This window comes from Thermobia domestica, chromosome 16 (genome assembly GCF_964235325.1).
Source record: "Thermobia domestica chromosome 16, izTheDome1.hap1.1, whole genome shotgun sequence".
Classification (NCBI taxonomy): Eukaryota; Metazoa; Arthropoda; class Insecta; order Zygentoma; family Lepismatidae; genus Thermobia; species Thermobia domestica.
The window spans coordinates 63,627,776-63,654,533 of record NC_137469.1 but is presented as its reverse complement, the minus strand read 5'-3'; the positions used below and the strand labels follow the sequence as shown (position 1 = coordinate 63,654,533).

The window sequence follows — 26,758 nt, the reverse complement described above, 5'->3', positions numbered from 1 at the left end:
TTAATAATTCAGGAAATTTAATTTACCTAAATCAGAAGTTTCGACCACAAGAGCTACTCCAGTGATGCTCAGGCAGTGCCGGATTAAAATCCTTAGAGGTCCTGAACACTTAAAAGATTTTGGTGCTCCCATATTTATACAATTAAAAAAAATGTAAACAGTAAGAAACCATAAAATATAATTTTATTGATCGAAATTAAACAAAAATTACAGTAAGATAGAAGATAATGCTTGTTTATCTATACTTCCACTTTATTTAGTTTTTCTTTTCTTTCTTCTTTTTTATCCGTTTTGTAATTGCAAGATCTTTGATTACTTTCAATCATTACTATCATAAATCATTATCTCATTATTATTATTATTATTATTATTATTATTATTATTATTATTATTATTATTATTATTATTATTATTATTATTATTATTATTAAAGCATGTTATACATATTTTATGCGGACTGTGTGAGTGGTTTTCCACTGATATTGTACAGAAGGTATACAAATTTCACAGATTGCAAACTAAATTTCCACTGCTGTTATTTACGCTATATGGAGGAATTTTTCCCTTCGATTTCATGACTCTATAATGGTTAAAAGATAGTCCACTATAATATATATATATATATATATATATATATATATATATATATATATATATATATATATATATATGTTACACATGTTTATGTATTAGAATGGTACCAAATATGTCAGATATATTTGGAACCGCCTTTCGTATTGTCTTAAGTTCCTGCTTGTAGTCCCGGGTTCAAATCCCAGTAGAAGTACTTGCTATGGATACAAGCCCAAGTAATGTTCGGATCTTACTTTAAGCAGTAGGTTTCTTTCATATTACCTCGGTGCTGAAGCGGTACAAAAATTCAAATAAATACAATTTATTTAACTTACTTAAAATATAACTGACAGTAATAATTAAAATTAATAGCAACAAAGGGGGTTAATAAAGTTGGCTAAGGTCTCTATTTGAAAGTAGAATTCCAGCATTCATCTAATGGAATTGAGGAAAAAAACCTAGAAAAACCTGTTCCAATTGCCATCCACAGGATTTGAACCCACAACTTCTCGATTGCGAATTAAGAGTGATAACCAATAGCATACGCTCACTCGATGTGGAAATGTAAGTGAGAAATTCGATGTGGAATTGTTTCCTACGTTATTGCATGTTGAGGTATTAAAATAAGTTTGGTAGTGGTCACGTCAGACGCCCGTGGCATACTTCGTGCAGCGAAGGTTCAAGAACGGAAACGTCACTAAGCATTGACATTGTGAGGGATCGATGAGCGTGGAATATCTTGACTTATCATTTGCAAAACAGTGAGATCTTTCACTCACGCAATTTCCTGATTTGTTTCAAAAGTTGGTTATTTTAAGAGTATAATTTGTAAGTAAAAATCTTCAAAATTTTCTCGGGTTGTTTTCACAGAACAGTTCTTTTTAAATCCCGAGCCCTGACATCCTGTTCATTGGTCATTCTGACTCGTTTTCAAATAGTATAAGGAATAAATAAGTTTTTAAATAATCATTACTAGAAAAAAAATTAAAATATCCATAATGATATATACCAACATTTTGGTCATAGGAGAAGGGAGTAGCTCTTAGTTTGCACATTCAAATATGTGATTTTGATATCCTCGTAACGAAATGAATCAAAACTTTGTTGATTTAGTTCGGTTGGATGAAGTTTAGCGTCCTCTTTCAGCATCGAGGCTATATGTGACATGGACGTACAGTTTAAGCTGGAATCGAAATCACCGCATTGCGTTCAAATTTCAGTGCTCTTACTGGGAAACAAACACGGAATCCCGTGCACCACAGATGTGCGCACTAGTCACTAGACCCGTATGAAGGTTATGTTGATTTAGTGGTCTTAACAGATTGATAAACTGTTTCATTTAAAACTATTTTTTTCATTCGTAAGTTAGGATAAAATTCTTAGGTATTTTTGTTCTCTTTGTTTTGTTTGTGATAGTGGGCTTTTGATTTCCATTTATCGATTTCCATTCGCATTCAAAGGACGATCGATTTTTTTTCTTATTATTTCTTTGTTCAACTGTTTAGTGAAGCTTAGATGTTACTTCTAAAGTTTGAAGCTTTGGTATAACTTAATAAAGTAAAATTCCGTTAATCAGGCACCTGTAGGCCGTTTAAAAACCGTTAATTAAGCTTAAAGAAATATGCAAGTAAAAGAGTCTGGGTTTGAATAGCAATATATGCATAAGGTTTTTTTTTTTCGTTTTCAGAAAAAAAAAGTACGACCTAGATAAATGGTGTCCAACTTTAGATGATGTACTATATTTTTTTCATAGTGTCTGTTTTAAAATATATTTAAAATATCACTGTACAAATTGCGTTGTTTGTCGTAGTTTCTCATTTTACTTTGGTACTCTGTGAATTTATTGTAATTGTTTTTGTTAGACAATTAATCTTATTGTTTCATTTTTTCTTCATTGCAGGATATGTTAGAATCCATCAAACATTCCATTGTATTGCTTCAAATTGCGAAGGTGTGTATTATGTTATTTCTTAAAAGTGTTCGGATAACTCATGTGATCAATTTTGAGAATATGGGACGATGATAACTAGGGCCCGGATTTTTATGTGCTAAAAGACTGTAAAATATTTTTATGTGCTAAAAAAAATTTTAAAATGCTAAAAATTTAAAATATTTAACAAAGAATAACAGAAAAGTATGGGAAAACGCCCAAGATAAGAAAAATAAATACTGGTACTCACCAATATCTCCTATTAATCAGACGTCGAAATTCCATGGGGATTGCAGTGAATTACTAATGTCTTTTCCAAATCGCTCATCGTAAAGCCTGCCCATTGTCACGGAATAATGCCTTCTATTGAGAAAAGGTATGTTCTACATCACACGATGTTAACCTCGCGTATTTGAAAAGGGGTATATCACGAATATCCATACCATCAACTCCACTTGTGTTTTGGCCTTCCAATACTCCAGATATTTTACATAAGGTTCGATAGCCATTGTTTTTCTCAACCAAATCCTTAATTTTTTTTCTTATGACTTCAGCTTTCGAAGTAGAAAGAACATTCCGCTTTCTTTCAACGCATTGTACTTCTTTAACCGAAGTACTCAATAAATCTACCGTAGTTTCTAGTTTCTTTATAGAGTGAGTCAAGAAACCGAAATTGGCAGATATGAAAGCCGAGTCACATTTCAAGCCACTGTCATTTACTAAATTTTGAACAGTTTCAATCGATGAAGCATCATCTGGATTTAGTTTAGTTACTACAGATACAAATGCTTCAAAATTGTCTGTATAATATAGTACTGCGTTAAGCCAGGTACCCCACCGCGTAATTACGTGTGTTGAAGAAAGTGAAAGATCGGGATTTGTTTTTTTGAAAATTTCAATTCTAGTTGCCGATTTTACAAAAAAAATCCCCCCATTTGACACTAACTTGTCCACTTTAGGATAAAGGGTTTGGGTTTATGATGACACTGTTTGTGCAGGTGGAAATTGCTTGTAAATACGATGGATAGATTCATATAGCGTATTCTTTTTTCGATGCTAATTTCTTTCGAGGGAAAGGAAGAAACAATTCGTTGTGAAATTTCGAACAAAATAACGGAAAATTATCGAAAATATGTATTTATTACCACAAAATATTTATTTGCATAACTTTTTTCAGAAAATATGTTGTTTTTTTATGTGAAATAAAATTTGTAATTTACACTTGCTGACTCTTAATTAGGATGATAATCTTTGTTTTGAGCTTGTATGTGTTTAGAAAAACATATGTTTTACTTATGAATCCGGGCCTTAATGATAACACTTTAAGCACTAAACGCCAAAATCATGTATTTTATTCAGGAGCCTTTATTCGTCCCTAGTAATAGACGAAGTGTGTGTAAGATATGTGCAAATGGCACTTAAAGTTATATAGTAGTGAAAAGTAGACATATCTGGCATCCTTAATTGTGTTTCTGGCATATATTGGTTATTACTGGCAATGTCAGTATAAAGCCGAGAATGTTTCTGGTATTCTTGATACTAAAAGTTAAGGAAAATAAGTAAAGGTTGTACTTTTTTAGGATTTATACTAGCTGAACCTGCGCTCCCTACACAGCGCATCATTTGCATATGAGCATAAATCTCCTTCTCATTCCTTACAACATCTGTACATGTCCCTTTACACACACAAGTAAAAGACGTATTGATTAAAAAAAAAAGCCTAGGGGTATCATAAAGGGGAGACGTTTTTCGATTATTTTTCTCAATATCTCTCACCGTTTGCAAGATTTGAGCCTGCTTCCGGTTGGAATTTCTAATTTATGTATGACCAGTGTTTTCTTTCTTCTTGCATGCAGTATGTAATAAGCAAATACATACACAACTAATTATAATGTCAGTTATATATGGTGTTCATTGGGCAAAACACTCCCAAAAAAAGGTTCATCTTAGACTGGAGAAATGGTTATCCTTCCTTTTCCATTATTATTTGGCCATGAAACAAACGCTTGAGACATATGCAACCCCTATATACAACAGTGTGGTGTTGGAATGTATAATGCTTAGGATGTGATGCTTTAGTTTTTTTTTAAATTTCAACACTTCCAATGTACCTGTAAAAATGTAATAAAGAAATAGTGCCCATGTTTTTTAAATAGTCAGTTAGAACTGGACAATCTACATGAAATTTGCAATCGATCAGTGAAAACGTCATCTTTCTAGAGCCTGTAGTTTCCGAGATCTCATTGTCGAAAGGATTGGCCACAAACATATAAATGTAGTTTAAAAGAGCTCCAAAGATGGCAGCACAATTCATTTGCATTTATTTCGGAGAAGGCTTATTAAAGGCAAAGGTATTTGAACAATAATTTAAAAGGGTAAACTTTCTGAAAAATATTTCTTTAAGTAATTTATATAAAGTACACTCTTTTAAAAATATTTGTCTTTGTTATAAACGTGAAATCACAAATAACCGTAAATCAGAGGTTTGAAAGCTAAGGTTATAGGTTAGAGCTCGGTCGCTCTTAATTGGTACTGTAGCATTTTAATAGATAGATGAAACTATCAGAATCATAAATTGAGAAAAAGGTCTTCTAATTCTGTCCCCTAATCTAACTTAATTAGTCTTTAAAAAAGTAAAATTTTAACAACGATTTAAATTAATGATTTTACCATGTTTCATTACACTTATTTCGATAAAACCTGTTAATATAATGGAGCGAAATTAAGAAGAGAAGAAACTAAACGAAGTTTTCAGTTTTTTTTTAACACTTTGAGAACTTTTGAGTAAAAACTAGTGATTGGTTAGTAATAATAGAAATTTATGTTCAGTAATTTGCAAAGATCACATGTGTAAATTCCTTTTCCATCATTGAAACATACACAAAACATTATACAAAACATTCCTCAAGAGACAGTTTTTCCAGAATGGAATTCATCAGATACCTTTCGATATAGTTTTCAAGACGTTATAGTCTCAACATCATGTTTTCCATCCTTTTGCTTTTCTTGATCTACCCACTTCTATAGCATTAGCCATATGTGCTGATGACCAGTTTCGGCCATTTTTAAAATAACCTTTTCTCGTCTTTTACGCGAGTTTTCGTGAGATCTGCAACCATTAGTCATAAGACGTGATCACTTATTACAACAAGTATTTGTCGAAAGATACTCAAATAACCATTATATTCCCCTAATACATTCTGAGAAAACGAACCAATTTAGGGCTACGAAGAGGGATGCCGAATTAACGTTTTAACACGTGGCGTAATCAAACGTAGTAGTTTCAAAAATATAGCGTACAATTATCTATTGACTGATACAACTATGTAAATACCACTTATCGGTGCTTACATTTCATTAACTACAAAAATATCACACACTAGAAAAAGTTTTAGAATGCTGTCGACAGAACTAGCCCCATTTTCACCCTTTACATTTTGTAAGATTACTTTCATGTTAGTGTTAGCGTTCTTAGTTTTGTACCGCATTAAATGTTGCCATAACAAAACTGTTTTTTTTACTCTTCGCAGAGGTGAAGTAGACAGGGGTGCCGACTTAGAGATAGGGGCGGTATTGGCTACTTTCTTGTGTATAACCCTTCTCACCACTAGGATTAATATTCCAAATTGTTTCTGTTTTGAGGGTAGAGCCCAATATACAGTAGATATAAATCTGTTACTAGGCAATCACTCTGTATTTTTTTCTGAGCTACTTACAATTTTCTGCTGCTGTGCAACGTTATTCGAGAGCATGTTTCAATTATGATTGTATTACATTATAATACTATACAGGTAATTAATAATTTCCTCCGAGGCTTCAAAAATTGTAGCGCAGCCTCAAAAGGAGATTTAGGGAAGAAAACTTGAGACATCAGACAAGAAAACTCCAGATTTCCTACCCAACCCACGGATGTTCTGTGAGTCCTTTTGGTATCATGGTGGAATGTAATCCAGTTTCTGCTGCCGTGTAACACATGCAAACATCCGAGGTCGATAGCAGTCAGAGTCACTATATCTTCGCAGTGGCCCATCTTGTGGGCTACCGGTCCTACCGGTCCAACCGGGGGTAGCCCTAGAATATTACAAAATAAGTTAATATAAACTAATTTATATAAAAAAAAAAACTTCTGCGACATGTATGCAGTGGCGGATCCAGGGGGCGATCGCCCCCCAGAAGAGGAAACTTTCTTATTTTATATATATAAATAAAACCCTCCCAGAGTTTGAAACTGTTAAAAGTAGCTCTAAGTAGCAGTATGACAACTCACCGCCCCCCAGAAGTCATCCTGGATCCGCCCCTGCATGTATGTATTTAGAAACGTCTACTAACTTTTTCACGCACTCTGTCTCGCTTCCGTAAGAGATTTTCAATCTGGCAACGCAGTAGGAAACCTCCTCTATTTATCAACTGCAAGAAGAACGTGTAGTTAGCAGCGCATTCCCCTTCCCTCCACCTCCACCCACAGCGTACGAATGGTGTAGCAGGTAACACCAGTTGTCTCTAGAGTAATCGGTTTCTTGGGTGTGAGCAAAGGTAAAGGAAAGTTATACAAGAATGACGATGCATTTTGGGAGTCTGGGAATTGTCTCGGATATCTTGATCCTCGTTCCGTAGTGGTTTGCGTCAATGCAATGCAAATTTTGTGTTTTAGAGCATTTTCCCATAATCAACATAGTTATAATTACTTGTTTCATTATTTGCGTTACGTTGCGAAGTCTTACAGACTGAGGCTCCTTTGTTGCTAGTCGCCTGTTTCAGCGTTGTGTATAATTCGCACACAGTGGCGAACCCACGGGGGTCCAACGTGTCCGAACTCCCCCCTCAAAACAATCTAACTCTGTTCGTACACTTCCTCAATAAAACTATACTTGTTTAACAGAAAAATGATTGATGTAGCGTGAAAATTTGATCTTACACTTCATCTGTACTCCTCTTATAAGAGGCCGCGGTGGCTCAGTGGTATAGCGTTAACTTCTGGTGCATGATGTCCTTGGTTTGATCTCCGCTCACGCCAAGTATACTTTGTGGTGGACAAACACCGTGTGCGTGGGTTTTCTCTGGGTCCTTCCATTTCCTCCCATTATGTATTTCATTCATTTCTCTTCATCACCGTCTTTTTTTTTTAGCCTAACCGGCATAACCGTGGACGTAAAACTAAAAGATTCCATTTCATTTTTTCTATTATTATTATTATTATTATTATTATTATTATTATTATTATTATTATTATTATTATTATTATTATTATTATTATTATTATTAATGTATAGTTGTTATAAAGGTTAGTATTAGCCCAAGTCTTCAAAAACCAGTATACGCCACTGTATCTTCGATTCTTTGTTGACGCTGTCTCTATCGACAAGTTGTTTGCATTGAATACGCTTGACAGTTGTCTGAGACGTTTGCAATTCTCAACGTTCGCGTCATTTTCATTATTGAGAGAGTATCCTTGGCAAACGGTTCGTACGTGGTTCTCTCTCTTTTTGAAATTTTATACTACTTTCGTGTTTGTTTCTTTCTCTTGGTGAATTTGCGTGATACTTGTTAAACATTGCACGTTGAACCGGTACAAAAGACTAATTTCTTGCAAATTTGAAGCCACAAAATTTCTTAAGTTCTCTTAGGACGCCAAATTCATATTTTTTTTTCGTGCCCCACTGGTTAACACGCGTGCTTGCTTTGTGCTTAGTCCCGAATTTCGAATCCCGATGGAGGTATTTACCTCGGATTCGAAGTCGGGTATAGTAGTTCGGATCCCACTTTAAACAGTAATTGCCTTTTCATATAGCCGTGGTGCTGAAAAATATTAAACTCCAGTCAACCAAGTAACCAGTCATATTTAGCACTACTGTCCCATAATCATAAAATCTGAAACTTCCTTATAACGTTTCCTATGATGTAAGCTTTTAAAGTTCTTTGTCTGCTTTGGCGAAATTTTATTTTCTAAATCAATTTTTATTGTTATATTACTGTATTGAATTCTAAATCGATTTCTGAAATCTTGAAAGAGGAATTATGAGTCATTCTGTACATAACATTTTTTGATATATATTGAGAGTCTAGAATATTGTCTATTACGAAGTAATATACAATACAGGATGTCTTTAAATTTTGGGACCAATTAAGTTCCACTTCAGTATTCAAAAAATCCTCTTTATAATTGAATGACGATTCTTAATCGTTTAAGAAGGATCATGTGGAACAAGTTCTGTAGGTAGAGCATGCTTAGTTGAACCCTGACGTTTACTTAGCCTAAAATGTGACAAGAAAAAGTGGGAAAGTTTTACATAATTTAAAACAGTAGGGCCACCTTCACTTAATGTTAAAATCTTATGAGAGAAGTTGTGTGTTTGTCTAGGTCCTTTACAAAGAGGAAGAAGGATGACTCACTGGAGTTTAAAGAAGTCCTCCATATCTGTGTAGAGCGCTTTGTTTCAACGTCGTAGACGCTTTTCTATATTGAATTTTTTGACATGTGAGATGTGTGCTGTGAAAATCTGGGATTTGGATCATCCCTGGGAGAGAAAAGCCACTGTAATAGCTACTCAGGATCCTGCATATTGAAGAAGGTACAGAGGAACATGATGAAATATTTGGTTCAGTAGGTTGATACATCGAACATGGTTTACATTAAAGTATGTGATATTTATCAGCCACATATCAAAAAGGTCTCATACTGGGGTGATTCTGGCAAACATTGTTACTCTTTGTGGTTGATAGGGGCACAGTGGCTCAGTGGTAGGGCGCTTACTTCTAGTACGTAGGTTCCTAGTTCGATCCCCAGCAAGTAATTTTGTGGTGGACAACACCGTGTCCGTGGGGTTTCTCGGGTTACCCCCCCCCTTTTCCTCCCACTTTCTCATTCCACCAATTCTTGCATCATCATTCACTTCCTTTAATCATCGTCTCCTTTATCCTATCGGTCATAATCGTGGGACCTTAAACTCAAAGATTTCATTTCATTTTCGTTGTGGTTGACACTTCTGTTTTATTTGACTTTTTGTTTTATTTTTTATATATATAATGTCAAATTCTCATAAATGAAAATTATTACGAACATGGGTAGACTAACAGCTCATCTTTGAAAAGAGTATTGTTTATGATAGACTTTCTGCAAGTGTCTAATTATTAAAAATAAATAAATAAATTGACCATTTTCCATTCATTTCAGAACACAGCTCATCCAGTGAATGGCATTTATCAAGCTCCAAGTCCGGTATCTTTGGATTCGCAACAGAGTGCTATACCGGTTTCAGGACCTAATTCCGGCCAAAGTAAGATTCTCAAAATATTTGTACTTTACATGAATTTCATGTTTTTTTGTTACTTTTTAAGTGTATATCCGTTTTACGAGAAATTATCATCGGTTATATCATTAAATTATCATAGCTATGTGAATTTCAGTTTATATAGAGAGGATGCTTAAATTATAAGTGATCATGAACTTTTATAATACGTGAGGATTTACACACACAAATCGATCTGATCACTTTTTGAAAGTCGTACCTATTTAAAATGACTTTTCTAACGTGTATGTTTATTTATTTATGTTGTTTGTTTCGTGAAGTTAGCGTCCATTCTCAGCACAGGGGTTACTTGAAACGTGGACTTACACTCTAAGGTTGAATCTGAACCTCCATTTCACGCTTAATGTCGTCTCACTTTATCGTAACTTACCGTAACCTTATCGTAATTTATCGTAAAGTACTTTATCGTAACTATGTAAGTTTGTTATGATTACTCAATAACTCCGAAATATTTATAATTCTGTGATTCGTGTTAAAATATTAAATTAATAGTGTAATTGTTCCAACACGTAACATACTAAATACAGGATAAATTGTGCCCGATTTTTCGTTGAATATTTCTGTTTTATACTATGTTACATTAATTTATATGCTGCCTGCAAATTAGCGGAAAAATAAAGCGTGACATCACAAATATTCCTTTATAACAGATTAAAAGTTGCGGATATAGTATGAATGAGTTGGGGATAAAATTACAAACTTGCCATATTCTGCATTAATAAAAGAAGAAATTATTAGTGAATTATCTTTATTTTACAGTTTAGGTTAGGAAAAGTATTTGATAAGGGTAAAAAAAATATTGTTGTTAGATGGAATGTATAAATATAATGTAATTTGTCAGAACAATATTTATACAGGGTGTTTCAGTGAAAAAGCCGTGATTTTGAAGTGCAACAACGAATTTTATTGATGACCATAGTAAGAGAAATTCACATGGTATGATAAGTGAAAGAATAAAGTTTAATGCAATAGTAAAGTTTAATGTAACACATGATCGAAGTGTACACCCTGACGATTGGACACTTCCCTGACCCTGATTCACATGTTATCAAAAACCGTACCGAGGGTGACGTGACTAACTGCTGCCGTACAGTGCTCAGTGTTTATTTCATTTAAAGATCAGAGTTTAAGCTTGAATACCTCCTGCTTGAGGTAACCCCATAAAAGTATCACGAGGGTTAATGTCTGGGCTGCAAGGAGGCCACTCTAAGCCTATTCAAGAAAACAATGGATAGCAATTAGAGATCACATGATTGCGGAATTTTGTGTGAAGGAAATTAAGGACAGGCTCTGTTGTATGCGGTTTATTTCCATCCTGCTGGAACCACTGCCGACGAGGTGGACACCTTTTATGATGAAGGCCAAGATAGAAGTAATACTCAAGGCATTTTCAAATAATTTTCTGATGTGGTATAGCCATCAAAGAGGAAAAGTCCAATTGTGCCACGTTTTGATACAGCACACCAAAGCAAAACCTTTTCCGGGTGCAGAGCTGAATACCATTTTATGTGGATTTTCTGTTGCCCAAAATCTTACATTTTGTTTGTTTACTTCACCTGACAGATAAAAGTAAGCTTCGTCTGTACACCACAAGTTTTCAGTAATGTCTGGATCATCAGCAATTAACGTATTGAACTGAGTTCCAAATGCAGACCCTTCTTTTTGCAATGTCTGTTAATTTTTGAAGCATCTGCATTTTGTAGGGGAACATTTACAGGTCTTTTCGCAGAATATATCAACATGATGTTGCAGATATTTTTTAGTCTGGCTATTCACAACATATGCCGCTGCAGAATCACTACTGCAATACGCTGTTCTGTACACACAGTTGGTTTGGATCTCCCTCTTTGAAGTCCTGTAACATTACCAGTCTTATTGAACTGATCAACATAACGCCAAATGGACTTGGTGGATGGTGGCCATGCACAATAATTCTCCAGTCAGAATCTCCATTGGATACCAACAAGGAAGCGTGATTCAATGAACCGTCACCAATGAGATTTTCTGCTGCAACGTAAGTCTACGGTCCGCCATTATACTGGACTATGCAAAATGAAAGAAAAAAATAAACACTGTAAAACAAAATTTATACTTTGCTGTGTATTTACATATATATATTACTATACTATTATATAAATACATTTGGTAGCAGCTGGAAATCACGGCTTTTTGGGTGAAACACCGTGTAATTAGTTGGCATCAGCATCGGACTTAGTCAGCATCGGACAACGTTACATCATGAAGAATAGTTATAATCTGACGACATGCTAGAGGCACGGAATTTTAGGTGTTGACTGAGGATCGTTAGACATTTGCGATGCTACGTATTTGAATCAAGAAATAATGGTGGTGTCCTAAAAGGAATAAAATTAATAGTTAGAAGTGAATGCATTAACCACATGTCAACCCCAATTAAACACTTGCTCTTTTTCTGAATTTAGGAGTTGACAGCTGCACAGTATTATTATTTTGATGGTGGTTATTATTATTACCTGACCAGGATTAGTGCAGTTTTTCGCGGAGGGCGCTGCTGTTGTGTTTACATCTTTTTCTGGGTAAGCGCGGTGGGACAGGGGAGTGGAGAGCATCACTCTGCAGTGCATCCAACAATTCTAAAAGTTGCAGTTTACATGTTATAAGTAGCCTAATCTGTTTCGCGTAATAAAGAACGACGTAAATTACATAGTTGTTATTGAATACAGGAATGGTTATTCCTGCAGTAATGCCGATGTATTGTGGATAATGACATATGTACGGAAATTAACAATGTAAGAACAACATAGCACGCAAGTGAGTTTCTACCATGTATTAAGCAGATTGTATAAAAAAATTATTACATTTTATTTGATTTCATTATAAGACAGGAGCAACCTATAAAACGCAGGAATAACGATGCCAGTGACTAAAAGATTAATTAAGGGTTGATAGCTTAGAGACTTGCGCAATACCTTGTAACTGTAAAAGTAAGTTTAAGTCAAGTTAAGGCTCGCGATGCTTGTGTTTGTTTTAAATACATGCTTATCGGTTGACAAATTATTTTCTTGAGTTTCAGCCAAGGAAGAACTCCGATACGTTTCCACTCGAGAGCTGTGGAAGTCCTCTCCGTTGGTCTATTGGCTAGCGCATGTGCTTTTGTTGTACGTGGTTCTGAGTTGAAATCCCAGTGAGAGCTTAAAAACTAATTTTACAATCTTTCACCTTCATTAATCATCTGTCTTCTCTAGCATAAAGAGCATAATCATGGGACGTTAAACTAAAGAAATTTCATTTCATTTTTTCGATGAATGTGAACCCTTTGCGGGAAGGGGGGGAAAAGAAATTTTCCCTTCATTTTTTTAAAGATTTATGGGATTGGATAGCTTACCTTTCGGGTTGTAAAATCTGATTGCAGTGCATCTTTCTTTTAGGATTATGATCGTAATCCAGCCATTTGGTAAACGTGGAATAAAAATATTAATAAAACATCAGCGTATGGGTAATGTAAGCGAAAGTATCATTGCTTCAACATATAATAAACTCACAACTTTTATTTATGAGTACAGAAATTCCCCTTGAACTCCCTCTGAATTTCTTTCAGACTCTAGATCTCAATAATTCTACTATCTGACAAAGAATTAATTCTACTGTCTGTTTTCATACACAATATTATTTTAAAACTTAGGAGCCTAGTGTTACCTTTGTGTCTGTAATACATAATCATTTGTCGATTGACTTCAGAGGACTGAGTTTAGCCCGTAAGCACAAGTTGCATATAGTTTAAACATATCAGATGTACGGTCTTGTTTAACAAAACCTGCTTCTCCCCTTCCTCTATCTGAAAAGCCCTATAGTGTTGTCCATATGAAATTCAAAGACAAAGGCAATCGTCTTTAAACATATGTATTTTTATTTCAGGTCTAAGTATTAAAATGTGCCACGTATGGTTGCAAGAGAGTGTTTTTTGCTAATACTGAACTTAGGTACGTAACATTGACACTGATCATCATCATCATGAATTGATATAAGAAGCGGCCGCGTGATTTGCGGCCAATTGTTTCATCACCGGTATCTTTGAGCAATGAGATAACAGTGGAAGACAAACTTCGTCCTTCAAACTTGATACTTTGAAAAACTTTTGCAAATGGTTTTGTTATTCTGCTCACTCTAATCAGTTTCAGAAGTAGCATTAATTTTATAATAACATAATGCCTATAAGAGTCAGGGTTGTGAAAAACCCAGTTTTTTTTAAAAAAAAAAAAAAAAAAAAAAAGCCCAGCCCAGTGGGTTTTATTGGGTAAAATTGGGCAAAATTGGGTAATATTGGGTTTTATTAGATTGTGTACGTAAATTTAAAGCCATATTCCTACTTACTATACCATTTAAGCATATATGTACTGTACACATGGAACTATGGAGTTCCCTTGTGGAACCGTGGTAGTTCACGTCTGGCGCGGGTTCCTATTTCGGTCCTAGCTTCCGCCAAGTGCGTTTTGTGGTGGACAGACATCGTGTGCATGGGTTTTCAAGGGTTCTCCCAATTCCTACCACTTTCATCATACCACTATTATTATCTGTTTCATCAGTCTCCCTTAGCCCCGGCGCATAATCATAAGACATTGAACTAAACTTAGAAATCACAAAAAAGAAAGAAAAAATAATGCACAAGGAATCCGTAAAGTCCCATGCACGTTCCGTATGACACACTTTGCACCATTGACACTCGCTTATATTTCGATTTCTAAAAAGAAGGAAGTACACGGTTTTTTACAGTAACAAAGAGGTAGATAATTTTATGTAATACAGAATAGGAATAAAATCCCCTCTTACACTTAATGATTCAAATCCCTGAACCAGCCGTCCTGAGTTTCACTCAAAAATGAAATGAAATGAAATCTTTGAGATTTACGTGCCACGGCTATGTTGGGTAGGCTAAAGGAAGCAGTGATGACGAGAAATGAATGAAATGGTGGAATGAAGAAAGTGGGGGGAAACAGGAGAACCTCGAGGAAACCCATGCACGCGGTGTTTGTTCACCACAAAGTTCACTTGGCGAGCTGGCATCGAACCACTGAACTAATGCACTAGAGGTGAACGCTCTACCACTGAACCACCGCGGCCCTGAGTTTCACTTAAAATACGCCAGGTAAATGCTGAGAATACCTCAAGTTCAGGAGCTAGAGATACAAAATGGCTTTATTGAATGGATGTTGTTTTTCTAAAAGAAATAAAAAAGTCTTTTTTTAAGAACTGAAATTTTGGAAATGGATTTTTTCTCATTTTCAGTCACCAATTTGGTTTCTTACAATAAATTTTACGATTAACGGGGTTTTGTGATATATAATAATTGTACTGTGCTTCACATACTCCACCAGATACGCAAGAAGAATTAGAGTTCTACGATCGGATTGCTGTTAGTGTTGAGAAGATAGAGGTTTATCTTTAGTAATTTCTTTTTCAAGTGAGGCGTTCTCGATTTGTAATTAACTGACATATGGAGAAAGACATTTTATCTGCTCATAATAATACACAAATATTTAACCTAAACAAAGGAGCCGCATTCCTTTTGATTCCATACTAGCTAAAGTACCCGTTCTTTCCACGGGGAGAATTAGGATTAAGAAAAATGTTTGAGCCTCCTCTTCTCCTTAGAATACGCATACCAATGAAAGTGTAGTAAGATATTCTATTTCTGACATGAATTTTTAACCCCCTTCTCCCTTAGGATAGGCCTTTTAAGGAAAGTTAAATGATAATATCCCAGCTTGGGGTAGGTTCTAAAACTCATTTCAAACTTTTCAACAATTTCCCGTGACGCGATCACAAACAACAGACATCGTCGATTTAAATATGAAGAAAGAAATTATAGAAAACAGCCTTTCTTCCCGTAAAATTGAAATTTTCAAAAACAGGAAGTTACTTGTCCCTTTATTTAGTGGAGTATTAAGATACCAGTTCATCTTCCTAACTTGGCGGGCTCGTGACTTACTGTTTATATATATACACACAAGAATTTTGAGCTTCCTCTACTCCTTCTCGTAGGATGCGCAATTGAATCAAAGTAATATAAAATCCACAGCTCAGGGTAGATACTAACAGTTGTATCTTCAAAAATGCATTTCAAACTGCTTAACCGTTTTCCCGTATGATGCGATCAGAAACAAAAGAAAACATCGCTTTCAAATTATAGAATTTGCTACCCTTTCCCATTTAAAATTGAAATTCTCAAAAACACTGGGACACGGCTCCACTTACTTCTAATGGGAAATTTACATGAAAAATATCTTCCTAACTTGACAGAATCGTGAGATACTAAGATTTTCGCATAGATTTTGACTCTCCGCTCCCTCATAGAACACGCATTTTAATCAAAGTAACCTGATTAAAAGCCTAGTTCGAGGTACGTGATAACTGCGTGCGAAAACACATTCCAAACCGTTTAATCGTTTTCCCTGTTGCGCGCACAAACAATATTCTTTTCGTTTTTATGTAATAGATTACAGTTGAACAGTGTTTCAATGAATTTGATCGAGTGCAAACAAAATTCATTATGAACAATTCCCAAACCTTTTTTGTTTTCAATGTATTCTGTTCTGGTGGTAAATACATATTTTAAGCCAATTAAAAAAAAAAAAAAAACTAGGCATACACTAAGAAGCACGATTAAAGAAAGCAATTATAATTATATTAAAATTATTATTTCAAACCAAATTTTAAAGTATATTTTTTGAGGTGGGCTTTTTTTTGTTTTTTGTTTTTTTATGTGGGTTTTACCAAAAAAAAAAAAAAAAACACTGGGAAATTTTGGGCTGGGGAAAATTCCAACAACCCTGATAAGAGTTACCCTGAAAATGTATTTTGTATTTCTTTTTTAATACGTAATTCATTTTTTTCTGAATTTCACTGGCGTTCAGTTCCTTGGAAGGACAAGAACCCTTCAATTGTCAGGCACTCCACTTTAAACTTTAAACACTCCCCTATCGCCTCCAATGTAACACTGGATATATTTCTTTTAAATAAAGTTTTCAAAATATGGCAGAAATACTGGATTTTTAAAATTATCAAACCATGCTAAATAATGGCAGATTGGACATCAGAGAGAGTTATCTTTATACCATCTCAATCAGGGGCAGATCCAAGTCTCCTTTGGAGGCAGTTAGAATGTGGCGGTGAAAGATTATCAGTTTTTCTCTGACCGGACTTTTGCAGCAAATCCGAAAATGATCTCAATGTGAAAGAATTTTGTACTCAAGCTTAGACAATCGATCGGAGATCACATGGTCCAACTTGATCGCAATTTCGAAGACGTTTTATCTCCTAACTACAAAATAGAACTTGCTTTAAACAATGAAAGCGCAGTTGCCAAAGTATAACTATGATTATCAAAGGTGAACTTCGAGGTTTTGTTAACAGAAGTAGTAGAAATTCCTTACACTCGAATGCTACGAAGTTCTTAGTGTTTCTTTGTACAACACTGAGGTTAGTTTATTTGCAAGTTATTGCCAATTAATATAGAGGGTATATGTAATTTTTTGCAGTCCCTTAAAGTGTTCTGGAAATAACTTATAACTTCTGAAACTGTGTTTGTCTTAACTTGAACAAGTGGTTTACTACGAACAGGATAAAAATAACTGTGATAGATTAATTATAAGTAATCCGGTTAGAAACACTGTTGTTTGTATTTTAGTTCCAAAACCGGCCGCGCGCACTCGTTTTCTGGTCAGGTAATATATCTTGGTTTAAACCGGTTTTAACTTAATTAATAATCTGACGATCATCTATGGCCAGTGAAGATTATTAGAAGAGTTCTCCAATGAACTTCCTGGCCATATGTCAGGTGTTCAAAATTACTGATTTGTGAGGTTTGTTAAAATATGTTTTGTGCGTGTGTCTGTTTCAGTTGTGTTACAGTGCTTTTAGGAACAAGAGCTGTAACTAGGGTAATGATTGGTTTAGGTTTTACTGTAACTTTCTGACATTTCTTTAGCTGTTTGATTTCGTCTGTCAGGCCTTTATTCTTGCTAATTTCTGTACTAAATGTTGTATGTAAGTTGTGTCTGCTAAAAACTTCCCTGACTGCATTATCGTCAGAAAATCAGCGTCTACGTAGAAACTTTTTTTAGGTGCCGAGGCAGAAAATTATTACTTGTAGTTTAATTGGCTTATAGAACGGATAGTTGACCCTGTGATGGCATTTCTGCTTGATAGCCTCGTGGATACATATCATGTGGTATGAATTTTACGACAGAAAAAACAGTTGCCACGATCATGCCAATCTGATTGTTGCACACGAAACGTCTTAGAGTTTGGAGATTCCTTGGTTTTCCACTGTATTGACTCTTGTTTGGTTTCAGAATCATAATAGTAAACTCGTTTCTCATCTCTCGTGATAATAATAGCAGACGTTATCTGGGTTTTATTTAAGCTTGTCTAAATTCTCGTGGTAGCATTGCTAAAGAAATACTTTCTGTTCAGGAGTCAACATTTGTGGCACTAACCTTTAGTATTATGAACAATCCCCACTCAAATGCCTATATTGTGAGCTATAACGCCAACTTTATAACACGACAGTTTTACAAAATCATGGCCTCCAGTTTTTGGGACATTTCCCTCAAATATGCCTTAAGAGGCCGTTTTGAACATATCCTGTTTAATCTGTTCCTTCTTCGATCTAAATTCTTTTGGCCCGAAACTTCAAGTTGTAGTATGAAGCTACATCATTACCATATAGATCGCACATCCGCTCTTAAATTTCTCTTTTTTTTTTTTCTTTCTTCTTTTTTTCAAAACAAATGAACCATTTATGCTAAGCCTGTATTATAGTTACAGTGTCTCGCAAAAAATTAAGAACATACCTGGAAAACACACATGAAACTAGTAAGTGCCATTCCACACATAAACTATTGCACTCCAGTTATTACAAGGTTGTGATTTCCACTGTAAGACCTTACTTATTCAAACTCTATCACATAGATGGATTAATCAGCTTCATTTCAAAAGTATTTACTCGTACATTTATTTATTTGACAAATATCTATTTACACTTACGGGCACTTTAAACTACGTTTAACAAGAACAAACACATTCGGGTGCAGAAGAGCTTTCTGTTTTTTCAAAATTTCTCTTAACTTTTGCATGCACTGTATCTGTATCAAATTTAATTGATACAGAAATTCAGCTGCATTAGTTACAGTAATTGTCAAACAAATTATTATATCTGTGTGTGTATTTCATGTGTTCGTTATTTTGCTTGAATTATTTATCTTTTTTATTATACAGTAACAGTATAAATGTTTTGATTCTATTCGAAACTCCTACTACTGACATGTGATGAAACTAAGATACATACATAAGAGCGTTTTTATCCTGTATCTTGAACTTTAATGATTCACTTAAACTGCTTCAGTGTACTATGTCACTTTCTTCATTATAACATCTTAAAATCTTAACATCATTAATGTTTTTAACATCCTATAGCATCTGTCAGCAAATAAAATACAGTTTATACCAGTGAAGCGAGAAACTGAAGAAGTCTTGGTATAACGTATCAAAATATTCAATGTAAAGCTACTTAACATTACTACTACAAAATGTGCCGATCAGTTACTACAACAGTTCTGCAATGTGTTCATGGTTATATATTTTGTAACGTGGTACTTCAGTAGCGGCCAGGGTTGGCAAAAACCATGGTTTTTATTGAAAAAAAAAAAAAGGTTTTTTTTTGTTTGTTTGTTTAAACCCTATTTTTTTGGTTTAAATAATTTGCTGTATGTATTTATATTATATATGGACAGAATGAGCAGAAATAAGTTTGTTTTGCCTTGATGTTATTATGCAACAACCGGGTTATGCTGGAAGGGATCACATAAGCTTAAAGCGGAATCCAAACCGCTTCTCGGCTTACAGCCGAGAGAAATTGTCGTCCATTTGAACTTGAAATCGGGACTAATTGGCCACAAATGCGATACGTCTGCCGACTCACTCACAAAGGACTCTTGATAAAAATACATTGTACTGATCTTTAGATACTATTTAATATAATTGTCAAGGATCGTTTCAGAAGGACAAAAAGATAAACAGTTGCGCAAGCGAAACCATTATGCAGAATTACATATGGCAATTCCAAAATACTGCAGAGTACAAAAGAACTAATTTAGTCCAAGTTAGTTCACTACACTTTAATTTAGTCCAAGTTAAAGAAATACAACGACTTAATTTGCATATCAGGAAGAAAAGTGAATAAAGATACGAATTATTTGAGTCCACTTTGGCTCTGACCCATTTATACAATAGATGCCAAAGATACTTCTGATTTCAATAAACACCTCTCCTCATGGGTTTTATATGGACCCCCCCCCCCTCAGAAAAAGTACGGCATTTCGATGTATTTTATCAATAGTAAACATTATTAAAACGAAACAATATTTATAATGTTTCTTTGATTTCAATTGCATAACAATAATAACAAACTATAAAAATCACGAAAGAAACATTCATAAAATTAAAAAAAAAAAAAAAAAAGTTGCTTTTATAGTATAATCTCTTTTTGAGTAATGATTGGGGGAATTTAGGTCTGAATATAATACGAATAATATACGGGAGTGAAACATGATAACCCACAAATGTGTGTTCATCAAGATTTTATGAACACTTACACTTGTACGGACATTTTTCGTTTTTTAGGTTTAAACCAGTTGGTTTGTTTAAAGAAAAAAACAGCTGGTTTAAACCATGGTTTAAGCCACCTTGGTTTAAACCAGCCAACCCTGGTAGCGGCCGTACTCCATCGTAGAGCTTCCTTTCATGACCAGCAGCACTGTATACTCATTTCATTGACACAAGAGATTTCGTCAGTTCAAACAGTTATGAACGATTTTGGAAGTGACTTTGGGCATTATCGAGAGTAATAATCTTTTCTGCCTGTAATTGCAGCTGTTGAATAATTTTTCGTTTTGCCAGCAATGCATATATTGAGTTACTTGTCATCGCATACGGTCTTGTTTTGAAAATGTGTGACTCCTGTAAAAATTGAAACTTAGTCATTACTCCAGTGATACCCCTGTATTTCTTGTGGCAGAATCACAGACAGTTCTTAGCAAATTCACTCTGAAGCACTAAACGTAGTTGTTCAGGCTGCACACGTTCCTTCACTTAAACTGCAATGTGTTGTTGTTGCAATTTCCTCAGGTGTTGGTGTGTTACTGCTTTCACTGTTCATTTTCCAAATTCGTCAGTGAAGGTATCAATGGCAACAATTTTCTTATTGAGATTGTTTTTCTCGCATGTTGCATATGTAACCTCAGAAGAATCATTTGCTATATTTTCCAGATCAAATGTCTGTAAGGCGAGTCCCCCTTCTCAAAGCACTCATCACATTCCAGAAACAAATAGGTCTCGCGTTGTACATCACAAACTACTAATGACTTCACTACGTTCAACCAAGGTGTAATATGTCACGCCTTCAAGTAAGCTCTTTCAAAGTTATTTCGCAAAGTTAAAAATCGGCGTAATACACACACACACACACGGACATCTCTAGGTGAGTGTTGAAGCACCCATTTAAGTCGTAGTGCATAGAATTTTGATCTTCCAATGTGGTGTACTGAATGTTTCTTTTTATATATGGCGAAAGTTTCCTTAATAGTACAGGTCATGTATCTTTTCATTTCACCACTTTTTCTCCATGTAACTGTTGTAGTAATAGTGTCTTTTTTGTTGGCGCTCTGGATAGAACGGTCCCATTTATTGTCCAGATAAAATGACTGTCCAATTGAAATAGGTGCTTCATTCATATGATGATGATGATAAAGAGTACCATAATAGAGACACTCTTTTGAAGACCTCATATTGCTTATTTTTTACCCCAAGTATTATGTTGCAGATGGATATATGCAAAATTTTTACCTTTGAAGGGACACTGGGATAATTGTTAGAACATTTTCATTGTACGATTCACACGATTGAACAGCTAAATTGATGTTTGCCCGGCAAGTTGCGGAAGGTTTTTTTTTTTTTTTCTTTTCTTTTCTTTTCTTCTGAAGGTTTAATTTCTACTTTCAAGAGTTTGATCGCTTTTGATTTGGTGTACTCGCCACAGCTGCAGTAATTACACTGTGCTTTCTTGATGAACAGGACTAACACCAACCTCAAAAGTTGATTGATTCAGGGAATATAATTCTTCTGTAGATACGAAATCTTCATCATCCATACCATTGGAAACTTCTTATTCAGTTAGTGTCATTGTTAATATTTTGTGAAATCTAAAACATAAGAAATCATCACTGAAAACATCTTTACTGAAACAATCTTGAAATGAGGACTTTTAGTCCCTACTTGAAGAAAGTCTGTTTCTTTCAAGTCCTGTACCTCATTCTTTTATGGATATGCAAATAGTCAGCACACTTTATCCCCTGTAGCCTAGTCAGAAGACATTTCAAACTGCGTACGTTCTACAGAAGACTCTGCAGCTCACTCAATCAGCGTGATCCTGACAAAAGTTTACAGATAATGTTGGAGCACAAATTAAGTGAACTACTCTCTTTGCCCGTTCACAACTGTGAATTCATGTGTCTTCTCTTCATATGCTAGCCCAAACACGTATAATTATCGGGATGGTTCCAGATTGTTCTAAAAGATTCTCTTACATTTTGGAATTAGATCGGTGGTTCCAGAATGTTCTGGAAAATTCTGTTATATATTGGAATTAGGGGGGTACTTCCAGAATACTCTAGAAGGTTCTGTTACATTCTGGAATTAGGTAAATGGTTTCAGAATGTTCTAGAAGGTTCTTTTACATCCTGAAACTATTTGGATGGTTTCGGAATGTTCTAGAAGGTTCTATTGCATTCTGGAATAAGCTGGATGGTTCCAGATTGTTCTAGAAAGTTCTGTTACATGCTGGAATAAACTGGATAGTTCCACGTTGTAACAGAAACCTTTTCATGATTTGGAAGTTTCCATGTAAATAAAATCCAAAAGATAATACTATTTCACCATTTCCAACTTCGTTTAATTTATTGTTTTTATTTCATCACATTGAGCACATTGGCCTGAGAGTAGATTTTTTATTTATTTATTTTATTTATTTATTTATTTATTTATTTATTTATTTATTTATTTATTTTTTTTTTATTTTTTTTATTTTTATTTTTTTTATTTTTATTTTTATTTTTATTTTTATTTTTTTTTTTTATTTTTTATTTTTTTTTAACAAAAGCTATTATGAAAATCCCAGAACCAAGTGTTCTCCTTTTCAGGATATCTTCTACCCTTACAGATACAATTTCAGAAAAATTCTCAGAATTTTTGGAAATGGTGTTTCTAAAACAATAAAATAAAATAAAATAAATCAAGACATTAGTCACGGAAGTTAAAACATGAACGTTATTTATAAAACGTGTTAATCTCAGAAATAAAAGTTCTTTTTTTAGGGAATGTAGTACTGTATGGTACTGGCAGTTAAAAAAATCGAAATAAATTTCAGAAGGCTACAGCATGAGAACTTGGACATATATTTCCAAACGGATATATAATTTGAATCAGTAAATTGTTATCTTTCAAATAAAACAAAAAGCAACAAAATATCTTGAACTGTTCCACAGATAGAGCATTTTAATATTTTGTCGAAAATCGCACGTGCAAAATGGTGCCCAAGTCACCGTCTTTTTCGGTCTCTATCTCAAACCAGGATTTTTTTTCTTCTGAGGACAAAAAAAAAAAAAAAAAAAAAAAAAAAAAAACTTTGTTTTCAATTTAACACCTGTTAAATTCAATAACATCTAAGACTATAAAGGTAATCTTCCTGTCTGAATTAATACAAACTATGCTATAATAATAATAATGATTGTCAACTAGATTTGTTCAAATCTTATTTATTTATTTATTTATTTATTTATTTATTTTGCAGGAACCTTTCCTCTCCGTTAAACGTATCTTACTCATTGGCATGATAAGTTGAATAATGTCGCTTGGTGTTAAACTTCTTTGAGCATTTTTTAAATGTTTTTCGACATTTTAAACATATAATACTATTTTCATTTTCTAAAAAAAAAAATAAATAAATAAATAAATAAAATTAAAAAATAATAATAATAATAAAATAAATAAATAAATAAATAAATAAATAAATAAAAATCTCCCAAGAAAAGTTAAACGAACTCGGAATTGGTGACTTGCGTTTTACATAAGTAGTCCGCTCCATTCAAACTACTTGATAAGTCACAAATATCAAAGTGTAAACACTGGTGGTACTTTTCAAGTTCGCTCACAACAAGTTCTTGTTTCTTGTAAAATATATTTGTAAAATTAAAAGTACTTGCTGCATAAATATCATATAAATTAATTTATAATTATGTACTTCTTTGACGTCCTTCTGTTTTATTTTTTGCTCCTAGAGAAATGGAATAGAGATGACGTTTATAAATAAATATTCTTTTGTTCGATGCCTGAAGCGAGTGGAAGAAAGTGAAATATTGAACATAGCTTTCGATATCCGAATAGTATGATATGAAGCGAATATGTATTTCAGGAAATAGTGATTTTAAGTTCTTGTCTGAAAATGTGGTATTGTTTAGAGTTTCTTTGCGTTAGATTCTTTCCAGTTATTTAATCTTAATTGTTATTTCGTTTGTATCATACAGTTTTCCATCCTTGTATTTAAAGAATATACCATAACCATTTTTTAAATAAATACTCGTAAGCATATACATATATATAGTAAGCAGTTACATTAACAAAAGGACACTGAATAAAACATTAAATATTGACATTTCTTTTTCAAGGCAAAAATAGCTCGTTGAGAAAAATAAAGATGGAAAGGAATACTAGAGACAGAACACAGATCGTGTGGCCGAGTGTAGACCTTGATACACGACTAGATTTTGTCCCTATTATTAACTCTTTCGCTTCGAAAGTCGACTTTAATCGATCTAATTTTTGCCTTTCACTGCAGAAATCGACTTTAGTCCACAACGTCTACTTTTGTTTATACTTCGCTACGATAGTTGATTTCAGTCGCTCATTGTATACGAAACATGTGGTAGTGATAATGCGTTGCATTGTGTTGCCAATTGGCGGCGATTTCTTCGAACCGCAATTAAGCACGAATGAATACGAAAGCTTTGCATCATTCTGTTGTGGTGTTTTTCGGGTTTGAGGCTAGCTAAGTTCAACAGGAAACAATGCCAGACAACAGTAAGACAATCAGCAACAGTCAGATAGCTGCATAGCCATGTATAGATTTTACATATTTCAAATATAACGTTTTAGCACTAATGTTAGACAGTATTGTATAATTTTGCATTTTGTCAGTTTCGAACATTCATAACATGTTGTTTTGCTATTTGTTATTTATTGGAAAATACAATGACTGAATTTGACATGTTCAGCCGTTTATACAGTTTGTGTATTTCTAATAGATATTTTGGTGTCGTGAAACCATGTGTCACGGAAATATGAAAATGTCATTTTTTGGCTGCTTAATTGCTTTTGGCCGAAGAATCACCTGAAAATTTAATTCCTCAGCGAAAGGGTTAATTCTCCATTTTTACTTCTCTCTGCATTTCGATGGCTAACTGTTGAAGAAGGAGCAGGAGTGGATACAACTAATATGCGTTAAGATCTATTTAACATGGGCCGTAAACATTTTTTATTATATATCTCGGCTCTAGGAAGTGTTTTAAAAATAATAATAATAGTTCACTGTAAACGACAGATACATTAATATAACTGCAGCATTGGAAGCTTCATGGGCATATTCATGTTGTAATTTATTATATTAGTAATCTATTTCCGTATGGAGTTTTCTATTATTAATATACCATGTAATAAATTACATAACACACAAAGAGTGAAAAGTGACCGACTGGACCGGAATCTCTGACATACCGTACCAATGCGTTAACCACACTATACCGCCCAGTCCACTTCCCAGAACAGCCACTCACTCACTGACTCTTGAAGTCTGTGCTCTCCACCCGGACCATGTGGGTTGTACCACAGTCCACTGCTGTGCTTGGACAATTCTGTGTCTATATACTGAGCACTTTATAACGGTTGTAATTTCATATATACAAGGGCCACTATTTATATTTTGAGCCTAACAATGAAAAAAAAAAAAAAAAAAAAAAAACAGTAATTTGTCATTGAAAATTGATTTATTGTTTTTCGAAATATTCTCATTTATGATCAATACACTTTTGCATTCGTTCGAACCATTTGTCAAAACATTTTTTCCAATCATCTTGAGGCACTTTCATAATATGGTTTTTGAACGCATCAACGGCTTCTTCCGCCGACGAAAATCGTCCATGCAATTTATTCTTGACATTCGGGAGCAAGAAGAAGTCAGTGGGTGCCAAATCAGGACTGTACGGCGGATGACCTATTAATTCGATTTTTTGAGTGTTCAAATAGTCGGTTGTTAGACGAGATGTGTGAGAGCTCGCATTTTCTTGATGAAGAATGATCCGACGGCGCTTGTTTGTTTTCCGTATTTGACCGAAGACCTCCGGCAAACAAATTGTTGTGTACCATTCAGAGTTGTTCGTTCTACCTTCCTTTAAAGGCACAGTTGCCACATGACCAGTTCTCCCGAAAAAAGCAGGTGACCATTTGTTTCGATGTGCTTCGAGCGCGAACAACTTTTGTTGAATTTGGTTCATCTTGAAACAACCATACGGTCGACTTTCTGTTTACGTTCCGGCTCATATGCATATATTCATGATTCGTCACCTGTTATAATCTTATATACGTGTTTTGAAGCACCACCATTGCATTTATTGAGTACTTGTGTGCATTAATCGATGCGAGCTTCTTTTTGAGTTTTTGTCAAATTATGTGGGATCCAACGAGAACAAACCTTTCTCACAGTAAATGATCATGTAATATTTTATATATGCTGGTAGAACTAATGCGAAGCGTTGCCTCAATCTCACAGTATGTCATATGACGATCTTGCAGAATTAAGTTTTGC

At 34.4% G+C, this 26,758-nt stretch overlaps 1 protein-coding gene across 4 annotated transcripts in view; it reads left to right on the top strand.

Moving 5' to 3' along the window:
- The window catches only part of LOC145673107 (oxysterol-binding protein-related protein 9), a 443,064-nt gene that overhangs the window by 174,300 nt on the left and 242,006 nt on the right, over positions 1-26,758 (top strand). For all 4 annotated transcript variants that reach the window (XR_014128719.1, XM_081742477.1, XM_081742478.1 and 1 more), the window contains exons 5-6: positions 2,474-2,524; positions 9,675-9,777. Coding sequence is in view for 3 of the 4 variants with exons in the window: in XM_081742477.1 (XP_081598603.1) it covers positions 2,474-2,524; positions 9,675-9,777 (154 nt within the window). In the remaining variant the exon portion in view is untranslated. The remainder of the gene's footprint in view (positions 1-2,473; positions 2,525-9,674; positions 9,778-26,758) is intronic.